Below are 12,500 nucleotides of genomic sequence, written 5' to 3'. Positions count from 1 at the left end.
ATGGTATCCTCAATGAAATGATAAAATACACAGACAACACATTCCAATGGGCTATACTTAAACTCTTTAACATCATCCTCAGCTCTGACATCCCCAATATTTGGAACCGAGGACTGATCACCCAAATCCACAGCAGTGGAGACAAATTTGACCCCAATAACTACCGTGGGATATGTGTCAAAAGCAACCTTGGGAAAATCCTCTGCATTATCATTAACAGCAGACTCGTACATTTCCTCAGAGAAAACAATGTACTGAGCAAATATCAAATTGGCCTTTTACCAAATTACCGTAAGACAGACCACGTATTCACCCTGCACAGCCTAATTGACAAACAAACAAACCAAAACAAAGGCAAAGTCTTCTCACGCTATGTTGATTTAAAAAAAGCCTTTGACTCGATTTGGCATGAGGGTCTGCTATACAAATTGATAGAAAGCAGTGCTGGGAAAAATACACGACATTATAAAATCCATGTACATAAACAACACATTTCTTTCCACAGGGTCGGGGGGTGAGACAGGGATGCAGCTTAAGCCCCACCCTCTTCAACATATATATCAACGAATTGGCGCGGGCACTAGAACAGTCTGCAGCACCCGGCCTCACCCTCCTAGAATCTGAAGTCAAATGTCTGCTGTTTGCTGATGATCTGGTGCTTCTGTCCCCAACCAAGGAGGGTCAACAGGGTCAACAGCAGCACCTACAAATACTTGAATCAGTTATAGAACCCATTGCCCATTATGGTTGTGAGGTCTGGGATCCACTCACCAGCCCAGACCATGAAAAACAGCTTGACTTTGACTCAAAACGGTATGAGGGTCTGCTATACAGATTGATGGAAAGTGGTGTTGGGGGAAAAACATACAACATTATAAAATCCATGTACACAAACAACAAGTGTGAGGTTAAAATTGGCAATAAAACACACACATTTCTTTCCACAGGGCTGTGGTGTGAGACAGGGATACCTTCTTCAAAATATATATTAATGAATTGGCGAGGGCACTAGAACAGTCTGCAGCACCCGGCCTTGCTCTACTAGAGAAAAAAAAAACTTGAATCAGTTATAGAAACCATTTCCCTTCATGGAGGTCTGGGGTCCGCTCGCCAAACAAGAATTCACAAAATGGGACAAACACCAAATATCTTCTGTGTACAACGTAAAACACCAAATAATGCATGCAGAACATAATTAGAATTAGATACCCATTCACAAACACAAATAGACCTCACAGAGTCCCAAGACAGCAACACAATTAAACCCAACCAAATCATGAGAAAACTATAAGGTTGACACATTGGAAAGAATGAACAAAAAAACAGAGCAAACTAGAATGATATTTGGCCCTAAACAGAGAGTACACAGTGGCAGAATCCCTGACCACTGTGACTGACTCAAATCTAAGGAAAGCTTTGACTATGTACAGACTCAGTGAGCATAGCCTTGCTATTGAGAAAGGCCGCCGTAGACAGACATGGCTCTCAAGAGAAGACAGGCTATGTGCTCACTGCCCACAAAATGAGGTGGAAACTGAGCTGCACTTCCTAACCTCCTGCCCAACGTATGACCATATTAGATACACATATTTCCCTCAGATTACACAGACCCACAAAGAATTTGAAAACAAGTCCAATTTTGATAAACTCCCATATCTACTGGGTGAAATTCCACAGTGTGCCACCACAGCAGCAAGATTTGTGACCTGTTGCCACAAGAAAAGAGCAACCAGTGGAGAAAAAACACCATTGTAAATACAACCCATATTTAACCCTATGTATATTATATTTATTTATTATCCCTTTTGGACTTTAACTATTTGCGCATCGTTACAACACTGTATATATATATATATATAATATGACATTTGTAATGTCTTTATTCTTTCAGAACTTTGGTGAGTGCAATGTTTACTGTCATTTTTTTGTTGTTTATTTCACTTTTGTATATTATCTACCTCACTTGCTTTGGCAATGTTAACACATGTTTCCCATGCCAATAAAGCCCCTTGAATTGAGAGAGAGAGAGAGAGAGAGAGAGAGAGAAAGATAGACAGAGGGACACTGCCTGACAGTGTGAAAGCTTACACACACACACACACACACACACACACACACACACACACACACACACACACACACACACACACACACACACACACACACACACACACACACACACACACACACAGACAAACCTCGTCTGTGGGGTGGGAGGGGTGCTGCGAGGCTGCTCCTTTGTTTCTCGTGCAGTTCCGACGGAGGTAGACCTGCACACACACACCTCTTCAACTGGCCCACCACCTCCCTGAGAAACACAGAGGGGGGATGTTAGAACACCTCCTCCCTGAGAAACACAGAGGGGGGATGTTAGAACACCTCCTCCCTGAGAAACACAGAGGGGGGATGTTAGAACACCTCCTCCCTGAGAAACACAGAGGGGGGATGTTAGAACATCACCCATACACAGGGGGGCTGATTCTCTATAGACAATACAATAGAAGGACAGATTTATAAAAGATCCATTACTTATTGTCTACTGAAATAAATCAAATGAATGTAATTCCCAGAGCCAGGTGTGTGTACAGATGAGATAGTGACGGGTTTCCCCATGGGTGAGTGTGTTGCTGTGGGTCACTATTGTCTCGTATGATAATACAGAGGGCACCTTTGTCATGCTAATCTATGAGAAAAGACATCTGTTCCAATATCAACTAAAGCTACACACACACACACACACACACACACACACACGCACGCACGCACGCACGCACGCACACACACACACACGCACGCACACACACACGCACACACGCGCGCGCACGCACACACGCACACATGCACAGGGCAGTCAGTATTGCTTGCGATGGCAGATGGGCACAGCAGAGGACAGAGAGGATCGATAGTCTCTTTACAGCGCAATTCGATTAAATACCCTCTACACAAACAGAGGAAAGCCTTCTACATCAACAGTGTTCCTCACGTTTGACTCTCGAGAGGAACAGGTTGAGCAGGCTTAGTTCCAGCTTAGTTCCAGCTTAGTTCCAGCTTAGTTCCAGCTTAGTTCCAGCTAATCAACTCTAATCAGGTGTTAGGATTGGGCAGGAAAAGTCTGCAAAAAAATGAAGCTTTCGCGCACGCACACACACACACACACACACACACACACACACACACACACACACACACACACACACACACACACACACACACACACACACACACACACACACACACACACACACACACACACAAACACACACACACTGTGCTAACAGATTGTGTCAGCGGGTGCTTGCAGGTGTGTACAGCATGTAAATATTTGTGTGTGTGGGTGTGTGTGTGTTTGTGCGTGTGTGTGTGTGTGTGTGTGTGTGTGTGTGTGTGCGCACTTGTGTGTGTGCTTGTGTGTGTGCGTATGTGCGCGTGTGTGCGTGTGTCAGGCTCGAGGGCTCTAGTTCAACACAGAAACTCTCATGAATAATGCAATGTTGGTTTTACCAAAGCCAGGTTAGGACAAGGGTATTCAGTCTGTGTGTGTGTGTGTGTGTTTCTAAAAAGCTAGGGTAGGAGGAAGCTGTTGAGCCTGTAGAGATCACTTACAGAGGAGAGGATCAGAGTCTTACTGAAAGAGACCGAGACCGAGAGAGAGGAAAAAAAGAGAAAGAGAGATAGAGAAAAACAAACAGACAGACAGAGAGAAACAGAGAGAGACCAAGAGAGAGAGAGAGAGAGATGTGTTGAGAGAGAGTGGTGTTGGGGGAAAAACATACAGCATTATAAACTCCATGTACACAAACAACAAGTGGTTCAAATTGGCAAAAACTTTCTTTCCACAGGGCCGGGGGATGAGACAGGGATGCAGCTTAAGCCCCACCCTCTTCAACATATATATCAACGAATTGGCGTGGGCACTAGAACAGTCTGCAGCACCCGGCCTCACCCTACTATAATCTGAAGTCAAATGTCCGCTGTTTGCTGATGATCTGGTGCTTCTGTCACCAACCAAGGAGGGTCAACAGTAGCACCTAGATATTCTGCACAAATTCTGCCAGACCTGGGCCCCGACAGACCTGGGCCCTGCCAGACCTGGGCCCTGACAGACCTGGGTCCTGACAGACCTGGGCCCTGACAGACCTGGGCCCTGACAGACCTGGGCCCTGACAGACCTGGGCCCTGACAGACCTGGGCCCTGACAGACCTGGGCCCTGACAGACCTGGGCCCTGACAGTAAATCTCATTAAGACCAAAAAAATGGTGTTCCATAAAGAATCAGTTGCCACGACCACAAATACAAATTCCATCTAGACACCGATGCCCTAGAGCACACAAAAAACTATACATACCTCGGCCTAAACATCAGCGCCACAGGTAACTTCCACAAAGCTGTGAGCGATCTGAGAGACAAGTCAAGAAGGGCCTTCTATGCTATCAAAAGGAGCATAAAATTTGACATAACAATTAGGATCTGGCAAAAAAAACTTGAATCAGTTATAGAACCCATTGTGGTTGTGAGGTCTAGAGTCCGCTCACCAAACAACATTTCAAAAAATGGGACAAACACCAAATTGAGATGCATAATTCTGCAAATATATCCTCTTTGTACAATGTAAAACACCAAATAAGGCAAGCAGGGTAGAATTAGGTCGATACCCGCTAATGATCAAAATCCAGAAAAGAGACATTCAATCATACAACCACCTAAAAGGAAGTGATTCCCAAAACTTCCATAACAAAGCCATCACCTATAGAGAGATGAACCTGGAGAAGAGTCCCCTAAGCAAGCTGGTCCTGTGGCTCAGTTCACAAACACACCCCACAGAGCCCCAGGACAGCAACACAATTAGACTCAATAAAATCATGAGAAAACAAAAGGATATTTACTTGACACATTGGAAAGAATTAACAAAAAAACAGAGCAAACTAGAATGCTTTTGGCCCTAAACAGAGAGTACATAGTGGCAGAATACCTGACCACTGTGACTGAACCAAACTTAAGAAAAGCTTTGACTATGTACAGACTCAGTGAGCACAGCCTTGCTATTGAGAAAGGCCGCCGTAGACAGACATGGCTCTCAAGAGAAGACAAGCTATGTGCTCACTGCCCACAAAATGAGGTGGAAACTGAGCTACACTTCCTAACCTCCTGTCCAATGTATGACCATATTAGAGACACATTTTTCCCTCAGAATACACAGACCCACAAAGAATTTGAAAACAGATCAAATTTCTATTAACTCCTATATCTATTGGGTGAAATACCACAATGTGACATCACAGCAGCAAGATTTGTGACCTGTTGCCACAAGAAAAGGGCAACCAGTGAAGAACAAACACCATTATAAATACAACCCATATTTATGTTTATTTATTCTCCCTTTTGTACTTTAACTGTTTGCACATCGTTACAACACTGTGTATTTACATAATATGACTGTTCATTTTTATTGTTTATTTCACTTTTGTTTATTACCTACTTCATTTGCTTTGGCAATGCTAACATATGTTTCCCATGCCAATTAAGCCCCTTAAATTGAATTGAAATTGAATTGAGAGACACAGAGAGAGAGAGAGAGAGAGAGAGAGAATTGAATTGAATTGAATTGAGAGGGAGAGAGAGACACAGAGAGAAACAGAGTCAGAGACATACAGAGAGAGAAAGAGAGAGAGAGCGACACAGAGAGAGAGAGCGAGAGAGAGAGAGAGAGAGAGCGAGAGAGAGAGGGAGAGCGAGAGAGCGAGAGAGAGAGAGAGAGCGACACAGAGAGAGAGAGCGAGAGAGAGAGAGAGGGAGAGCGAGAGAGAGAGGGAGAGCGAGAGAGAGAGCGCGACACACACAGAGAGAGAGCGAGAGAGAGCGACAGAGAGAGAGAGAGAGCGACACACACACAGAGGGAGAGAGAGAGAGAGAGACACACAGAGAGAGAGAGAGAGAGAGAGTGACACACACAGAGAGAGAGAGAGAGCAGGAGAGAGAGAGAGACACACACACAGAGAGCGAGAGAGAGAGAGAAAGAGAGAGAGAGCGACACACACAGAGAGAGAGCAAGAGAGAGAGTGACACAGAGAGAGAGAGAGAAAGAGAGCGACACACAGAGAGAGAGAGAGAGAGACAGAGAGAGAGAGGTGGTATATTTCAGAAAGTATTCTCTCTGAAATCTCTATGAATGGTGATGGTGATACACCTGTCACAGACTGGGCTGACAGAAAGACACCATACTCCCTCCATTCCTCCCTCCCTCTATCCATACCTGCTGATCTTCTCTCCAGTCTTTTATCAGTCCTTCGAACAAAGGAAGTGCAGATAATATTCTGTCTAATCTGACATTTACCACAAAGATTTCTGCTACACATGGACTCACACACAGAGGGTTTCATACCACATGGACTCACACACAGAGGGTTTCATACCACATGGACTCACACACAGAGGGTTTCATACCACATGGACTCACACACAGAGGGTTTCATACCACATGGACTCACACACAGAGGGTTTCAGACAAGATGGACTCACACACAGAGGGTTTCAGACAAGATGGACTCACACACAGAGGGTTTCAGACAAGATGGACTCACACACAGAGGGTTTCATACCACATGGACTCACACACAGAGGGTTTCATACCACATGGACTCACACACAGAGGGTTTCAGACAAGATGGACTCACACACAGAGGGTTTCAGACAAGATGGACTCACACACAGAGGGTTTCAGACAAGATGGACTCACACACAGAGGGTTTCAGACAAGATGGACTCACACACAGAGGGTTTCAGACCACATGGACTCACACACAGAGGGTTTCATACCACATGGACTCACACACAGAGGGTTTCATACCACATGGACTCACACACAGAGGGTTTCATACCACATGGACTCACACACAGAGGGTTTCAGACAAGATGGACTCACACACAGAGGGTTTCAGACAAGATGGACTCACACACAGAGGGTTTCATACCACATGGACTCACACACAGAGGGTTTCATACCACATGGACTCACACACAGAGGGTTTCAGACAAGATGGACTCACACACAGAGGGTTTCAGACAAGATGGACTCACACACAGAGGGTTTCAGACAAGATGGACTCACACACAGAGGGTTTCAGACAAGATGGACTCACACACAGAGGGTTTCATACCACATGGACTCACACACAGAGGGTTTCATACCACATGGACTCACACACAGAGGGTTTCATACCACATGGACTCACACACAGAGGGTTTCATACCACATGGACTCACACACAGAGGGTTTCATACCACATGGACTCACACACAGAGGGTTTCAGACAAGATGGACTCACACACAGAGGGTTTCAGACAAGATGGACTCACACACAGAGGGTTTCAGACAAGATGGACTCACACACAGAGGGTTTCATACCACATGGACTCACACACAGAGGGTTTCATACCACATGGACTCACACACAGAGGGTTTCAGACAAGATGGACTCACACACAGAGGGTTTCAGACAAGATGGACTCACACACAGAGGGTTTCAGACAAGATGGACTCACACACAGAGGGTTTCAGACAAGATGGACTCACACACAGAGGGTTTCAGACCACATGGACTCACACACAGAGGGTTTCATACCACATGGACTCACACACAGAGGGTTTCATACCACATGGACTCACACACAGAGGGTTTCATACCACATGGACTCACACACAGAGGGTTTCAGACAAGATGGACTCACACACAGAGGGTTTCAGACAAGATGGACTCACACACAGAGGGTTTCATACCACATGGACTCACACACAGAGGGTTTCATACCACATGGACTCACACACAGAGGGTTTCAGACAAGATGGACTCACACACAGAGGGTTTCAGACAAGATGGACTCACACACAGAGGGTTTCAGACAAGATGGACTCACACACAGAGGGTTTCAGACAAGATGGACTCACACACAGAGGGTTTCATACCACATGGACTCACACACAGAGGGTTTCATACCACATGGACTCACACACAGAGGGTTTCAGACAAGATGGACTCACACACAGAGGGTTTCAGACAAGATGGACTCACACACAGAGGGTTTCATACCACATGGACTCACACACAGAGGGTTTCATACCACATGGACTCACACACAGAGGGTTTCAGACAAGATGGACTCACACACAGAGGGTTTCAGACAAGATGGACTCACACACAGAGGGTTTCATACCACATGGACTCACACACAGAGGGTTTCAGACAAGATGGACTCACACACAGAGGGTTTCAGACAAGATGGACTCACACACAGAGGGTTTCAGACAAGATGGACTCACACACAGAGGGTTTCATACCACATGGACTCACACACAGAGGGTTTCAGACAAGATGGACTCACACACAGAGGGTTTCAGACAAGATGGACTCACACACAGAGGGTTTCAGACAAGATGGACTCACACACAGAGGGTTTCAGACAAGATGGACTCACACACAGAGGGTTTCAGACAAGATGGACTCACACACAGAGGGTTTCATACCACATGGACTCACACACAGAGGGTTTCATACCACATGGACTCACACACAGAGGGTTTCATACCACATGGACTCACACACAGAGGGTTTCATACCACATGGACTCACACACAGAGGGTTTCATACCACATGGACTCACACACAGAGGGTTTCATACCACATGGACTCACACACAGAGGGTTTCATACCTGATCTTCCCCTCCTTTGGCAGCTCATGGCTTGGGCCATCACACTGCAGCCTGGAGTCTCCCTCCAGCACGTACACACACACACACTCCTGTAAGATAACACACATCAGGAGTAGAGCTAGTGTGTGTGGGGGGGGTGAGGTCATGGGTGCGATCCCCCCCATGTTCATGCAGATTAAATTGTATACAGTGAATTCAGAAAGTATTCAGACCCCTTCACTTTTTCCACATTTTGTTACATTACAGCCTTATTATAAAATTGATTCAATTAAATGTAATCCTCATCAATCTACACACAATACCCCATAATGACAAAGTGAAAACAGGTTTTTAGAAATTTTAGCAAATGAATAAAAAAAAAAGAAGATAAATATGTAATACTTTATTTACATAAGTATTTAGACTCTTTGCTATGAGGTTTGAAATTGAGCTCAGGTGGATCCTGTTTCCATTGATCATCCTAGAGATGTTTCTACAACTTGATCGAAGCCCACCTGTGATAAATTCAATTGATTGGACATGATTTGGAAAGGCACACACCTGTCTATATAAGGTTCCACAGTTGGCAGTGACATGTCAGAGCAAATACCAAGACATGAAGACAAAGGAATTTATCATAGAGCTTCAAGACAGGATTGTGTCGAGGCACAGATCTGGGGAAGGGTACCAAAAACATTGCTGCAGCATTGAATGTCCCCAAGAACACAGTGGCCTCCATTATTCTTAAATGGAAGAAGTTTGGAAACACCAAGACTCTTCCTAGAGCTGGCCGCCCGGCCAAATCGAGGAATCATGGGAGAAGGGCCTTGGTCAGGGAGGTGACCAAGAACCCAATGGTCACTCTGACAGAGCTCTAGAGCTCCTCTGTGGAGATGGGATAACCTTCCAGAAGGATAACCATCTCTGCAGCACTCCACCAATCAGGCCTTTATGGTAGAAAGGCCAGACGGAAGTCACTCCTCAGTAAAAAGCACATGCCAGCCTGCTTGGAGTTTGCCAAAAGGCACCTAAAGGACTCAGAGCACGAGACCTTAGTCTGATGAAACCAATATTGAACTCTTTGGCCTGAATGCCAAGCGTCCCGTCTGGAGGAAACCTGGCATGGTGGTGGCAGCATGATGCTGTGGGGATGTTTTTCAGCGGCAGGGACTGGGACACTAGTCAGGATCGAGACTCGAGGCTCTAATCGCTGCCAAAGGTGCTTCAACAAAGTACTGAGTAAAGGGTCTAAATACTTTTGTAAACGTGATATTTCAAAAGATAAAAAATATTTTTACAAATTAGCAAAAAAAAGTCTAAAAAACTACAATTCTTTCCATTTTAGAATAAGGCTGTAACGTAACAAAATGTGGAAGAAGGGAAGGGGTCTGAATACTTTCAGAATGCACAGAATGCACAGAATGCACAGAATTCATAGAATGCACAGAATGCACAAAATGCACAGAATGCACAGAATGCACAGAATGCACAGAATGCACAGAATGCACAGAATGCACAGAATGCACAGAATGCATCTTACCAAAAACCAAAGAAAAAACATTGAATACTATAAAACATGGCACAATGTGTTAATAATATGATAAATAATATCATTTCATTAAATACTGAAATGGGTCTGTGCTGGTGTTGCTTATTAGATAAAGTAATGAACAGTAGAGCTGTGTCTGTTGTAATATCCTCTTGAGGGCCCCCCCTGCTTGTTGGCTGCTACTGGGAGGAACCAGGTTTTCAAATTGATTATTCATTTATTTGTTTATTTTGTCAGTTCATTAGTTTAGAACTACTTTTGTTATCTTACTAACAGCCTAATTAATTCAGTACCAAAATAAATAAAAACATTTTTTTAGAGAAAATTATTCTGAAATAAATGAAAGCAGATCATTCATTTTTACACTTGTCTCACAGTCAAGAGGCTATAGGCCATTACTGAACATGCAAATAGATAACTGCAGTGAAGCAGCCAATGTAAAACAACATTTTCAAACATTTTCCAAAATGCAATTAGTGGGAAAAAAAGTGCAACTAATTAGAGGGGTTTCATGTTACAGAGGTAGAAATCTAGGTGATAGTCTAATTCTGACGTGAGACTATGAGAGCTTGATGGCTATTCAGCTCAAACTCAGCTCTGTGTGGTGTGTGTGTGTGTGTGTGTGTGTGTGTGTGTGTGTGTGTGTGTGTGTGTGTGTGTGTGTGTGTGTGTGTGTGTGTGTGTGTGTGTGTGTGTGTGTGTGTGTGTGTGTGTGTGTGTGTGTGACAAACAGCGTAAAATAGGCCTACGTGACGAACAAACAAAATAACACACTCAGCAATTTAATTTCACAAAATTCAGCGGCTAACCAACTAAAGGTTAACTATTAACATCCATAGAGATGATGACTAATGTGTACTATTGACAGGCCATATCAGCTGTTCATTTTGTTACATTTTTGGTCAGAAGGGCCCCTGGAGAAAGACCCGCCTCCTCTGACCCTAGCTCCGCCCCTGGCACTCATACTTAACATACACACCTATATATAAATGACAACACCCTGATGCAGTTTTGAGGAATGGCGGCTTGACCCCTCCCAAAACTACACTACCCAGCAGCCCTGTGTGTACGTACCACGCTGGGCAGTAGCCCCTGTACAGTCTCTCTGAGAGCATCTCGGAGTGAGCGCACGTCAACAACTGCTGCCAGCCGCAGTAAAGCATCCTGGGAGGAAACAGAAACAGCTTTATGACAAGACACCATACAGCTAATAAGAGGGAACAAAGACAATACCCACTTTATATGAGGGAACAAAGACAATACACACTTTATATGAGGGAACAAAGACAATACACACTTTATATGAGGGAACAAAGACAATACACACTTTATATGAGGGAACAAAGACAATACACACTTTATATTAGGGAACAAAGACAATACACACTTTATATGAGGGAACAAAGACAATACCCACTTTTTATGAGGGAACAAAGACAATACACGCTTTATATGAGGGAACAAAGACAATACACACTTTATATGAGGGAACAAAGACAATACAGAGAGGGACTAGAGTTTTAGGGAGAGGGGATGGGGTTTTAGGGAGAGGGGATTGGGTTTTAGGGAGAGGTTGATGGGGTTTTAGGGAGAAGTGCAGGGGTTTTAGGGAGAGGTGCTGGGGTTTTAGGGAGAGGGACTAGAGTTTTACGGAGAGGGACTAGAGTTTTAGGGAGAGGGGCTGGGGTTTTAGGGAGAGGTGCTGGGGTTTTAGGGAGAAGGGCTGGGGTTTTAGGGAGAGGTGCTGGGGTTTTAGGGAGAGGGACTAGAGTTTTACGGAGAGGGACTGGAGTTTTAGGGAGAGGGGCTGGGGTTTTAGGGAGAGGTGCTGGGGTTTTAGGGAGAAGGGCTGGTGTTTTAGAGAGAGGTGCTGGGGTTTTAGGGAGAGGGACTAGAGTTTTACGGAGAGGGACTGGAGTTTTAGGGAGAGGGGCTGGGGTTTTAGGGAGAGGTGCTGGGGTTTTAGGGAGAAGGGCTGGTGTTTTAGAGAGAGGTGCTGGGGTTTTAGGGAGAGGGGCTGGAGTTTTAGGGAGAGGTGCTGAGGTTTAGGGAGAGGGGCTGGGGTTTTAGGGAGAAGGACTGAGGTTTAGGGAGAGGTGCTGGGGTTTTAGGGAGAAGGGCTGGGGTTTTAGGGAGAGGTGCTGGGGTTTTAGGGAGGGGTGCTGGGGTTTTAGGGAGAGGGGCTGGGATTTTACGGAGAGGGGATGGGGTTTTAGGGAGAGGGGCTGGGGTTTTAGGGAGGGGTGCTGGGGTTTTAGGGAGAGGGG

The 12,500-nt window shown here is 45.0% G+C and overlaps 1 protein-coding gene across 4 annotated transcripts in view; it reads right to left on the bottom strand.

The window, feature by feature from the left end:
• LOC110503405 (cGMP-dependent 3',5'-cyclic phosphodiesterase) overlaps positions 1-12,500 on the bottom strand; it is a 233,189-nt gene that overhangs the window by 51,261 nt on the left and 169,428 nt on the right. For all 4 annotated transcript variants that reach the window (XM_036962131.1, XM_036962133.1, XM_036962132.1 and 1 more), the window contains exons 3-5: positions 11,308-11,397; positions 8,706-8,794; positions 2,199-2,308 (exon numbers count right to left, since the gene is read on the bottom strand). In XM_036962131.1, the coding sequence (XP_036818026.1) occupies positions 2,199-2,308; positions 8,706-8,794; positions 11,308-11,397 (289 nt within the window). The remainder of the gene's footprint in view (positions 1-2,198; positions 2,309-8,705; positions 8,795-11,307; positions 11,398-12,500) is intronic.

The sequence above is a fragment of the Oncorhynchus mykiss genome, chromosome 24 (assembly GCF_013265735.2).
Source record: "Oncorhynchus mykiss isolate Arlee chromosome 24, USDA_OmykA_1.1, whole genome shotgun sequence".
Lineage (NCBI taxonomy): Eukaryota > Metazoa > Chordata > Actinopteri > Salmoniformes > Salmonidae > Oncorhynchus > Oncorhynchus mykiss.
The sequence above is the reverse complement of the archived record's forward strand: the minus strand, read 5'-3'. Positions and strand labels throughout refer to the sequence as shown.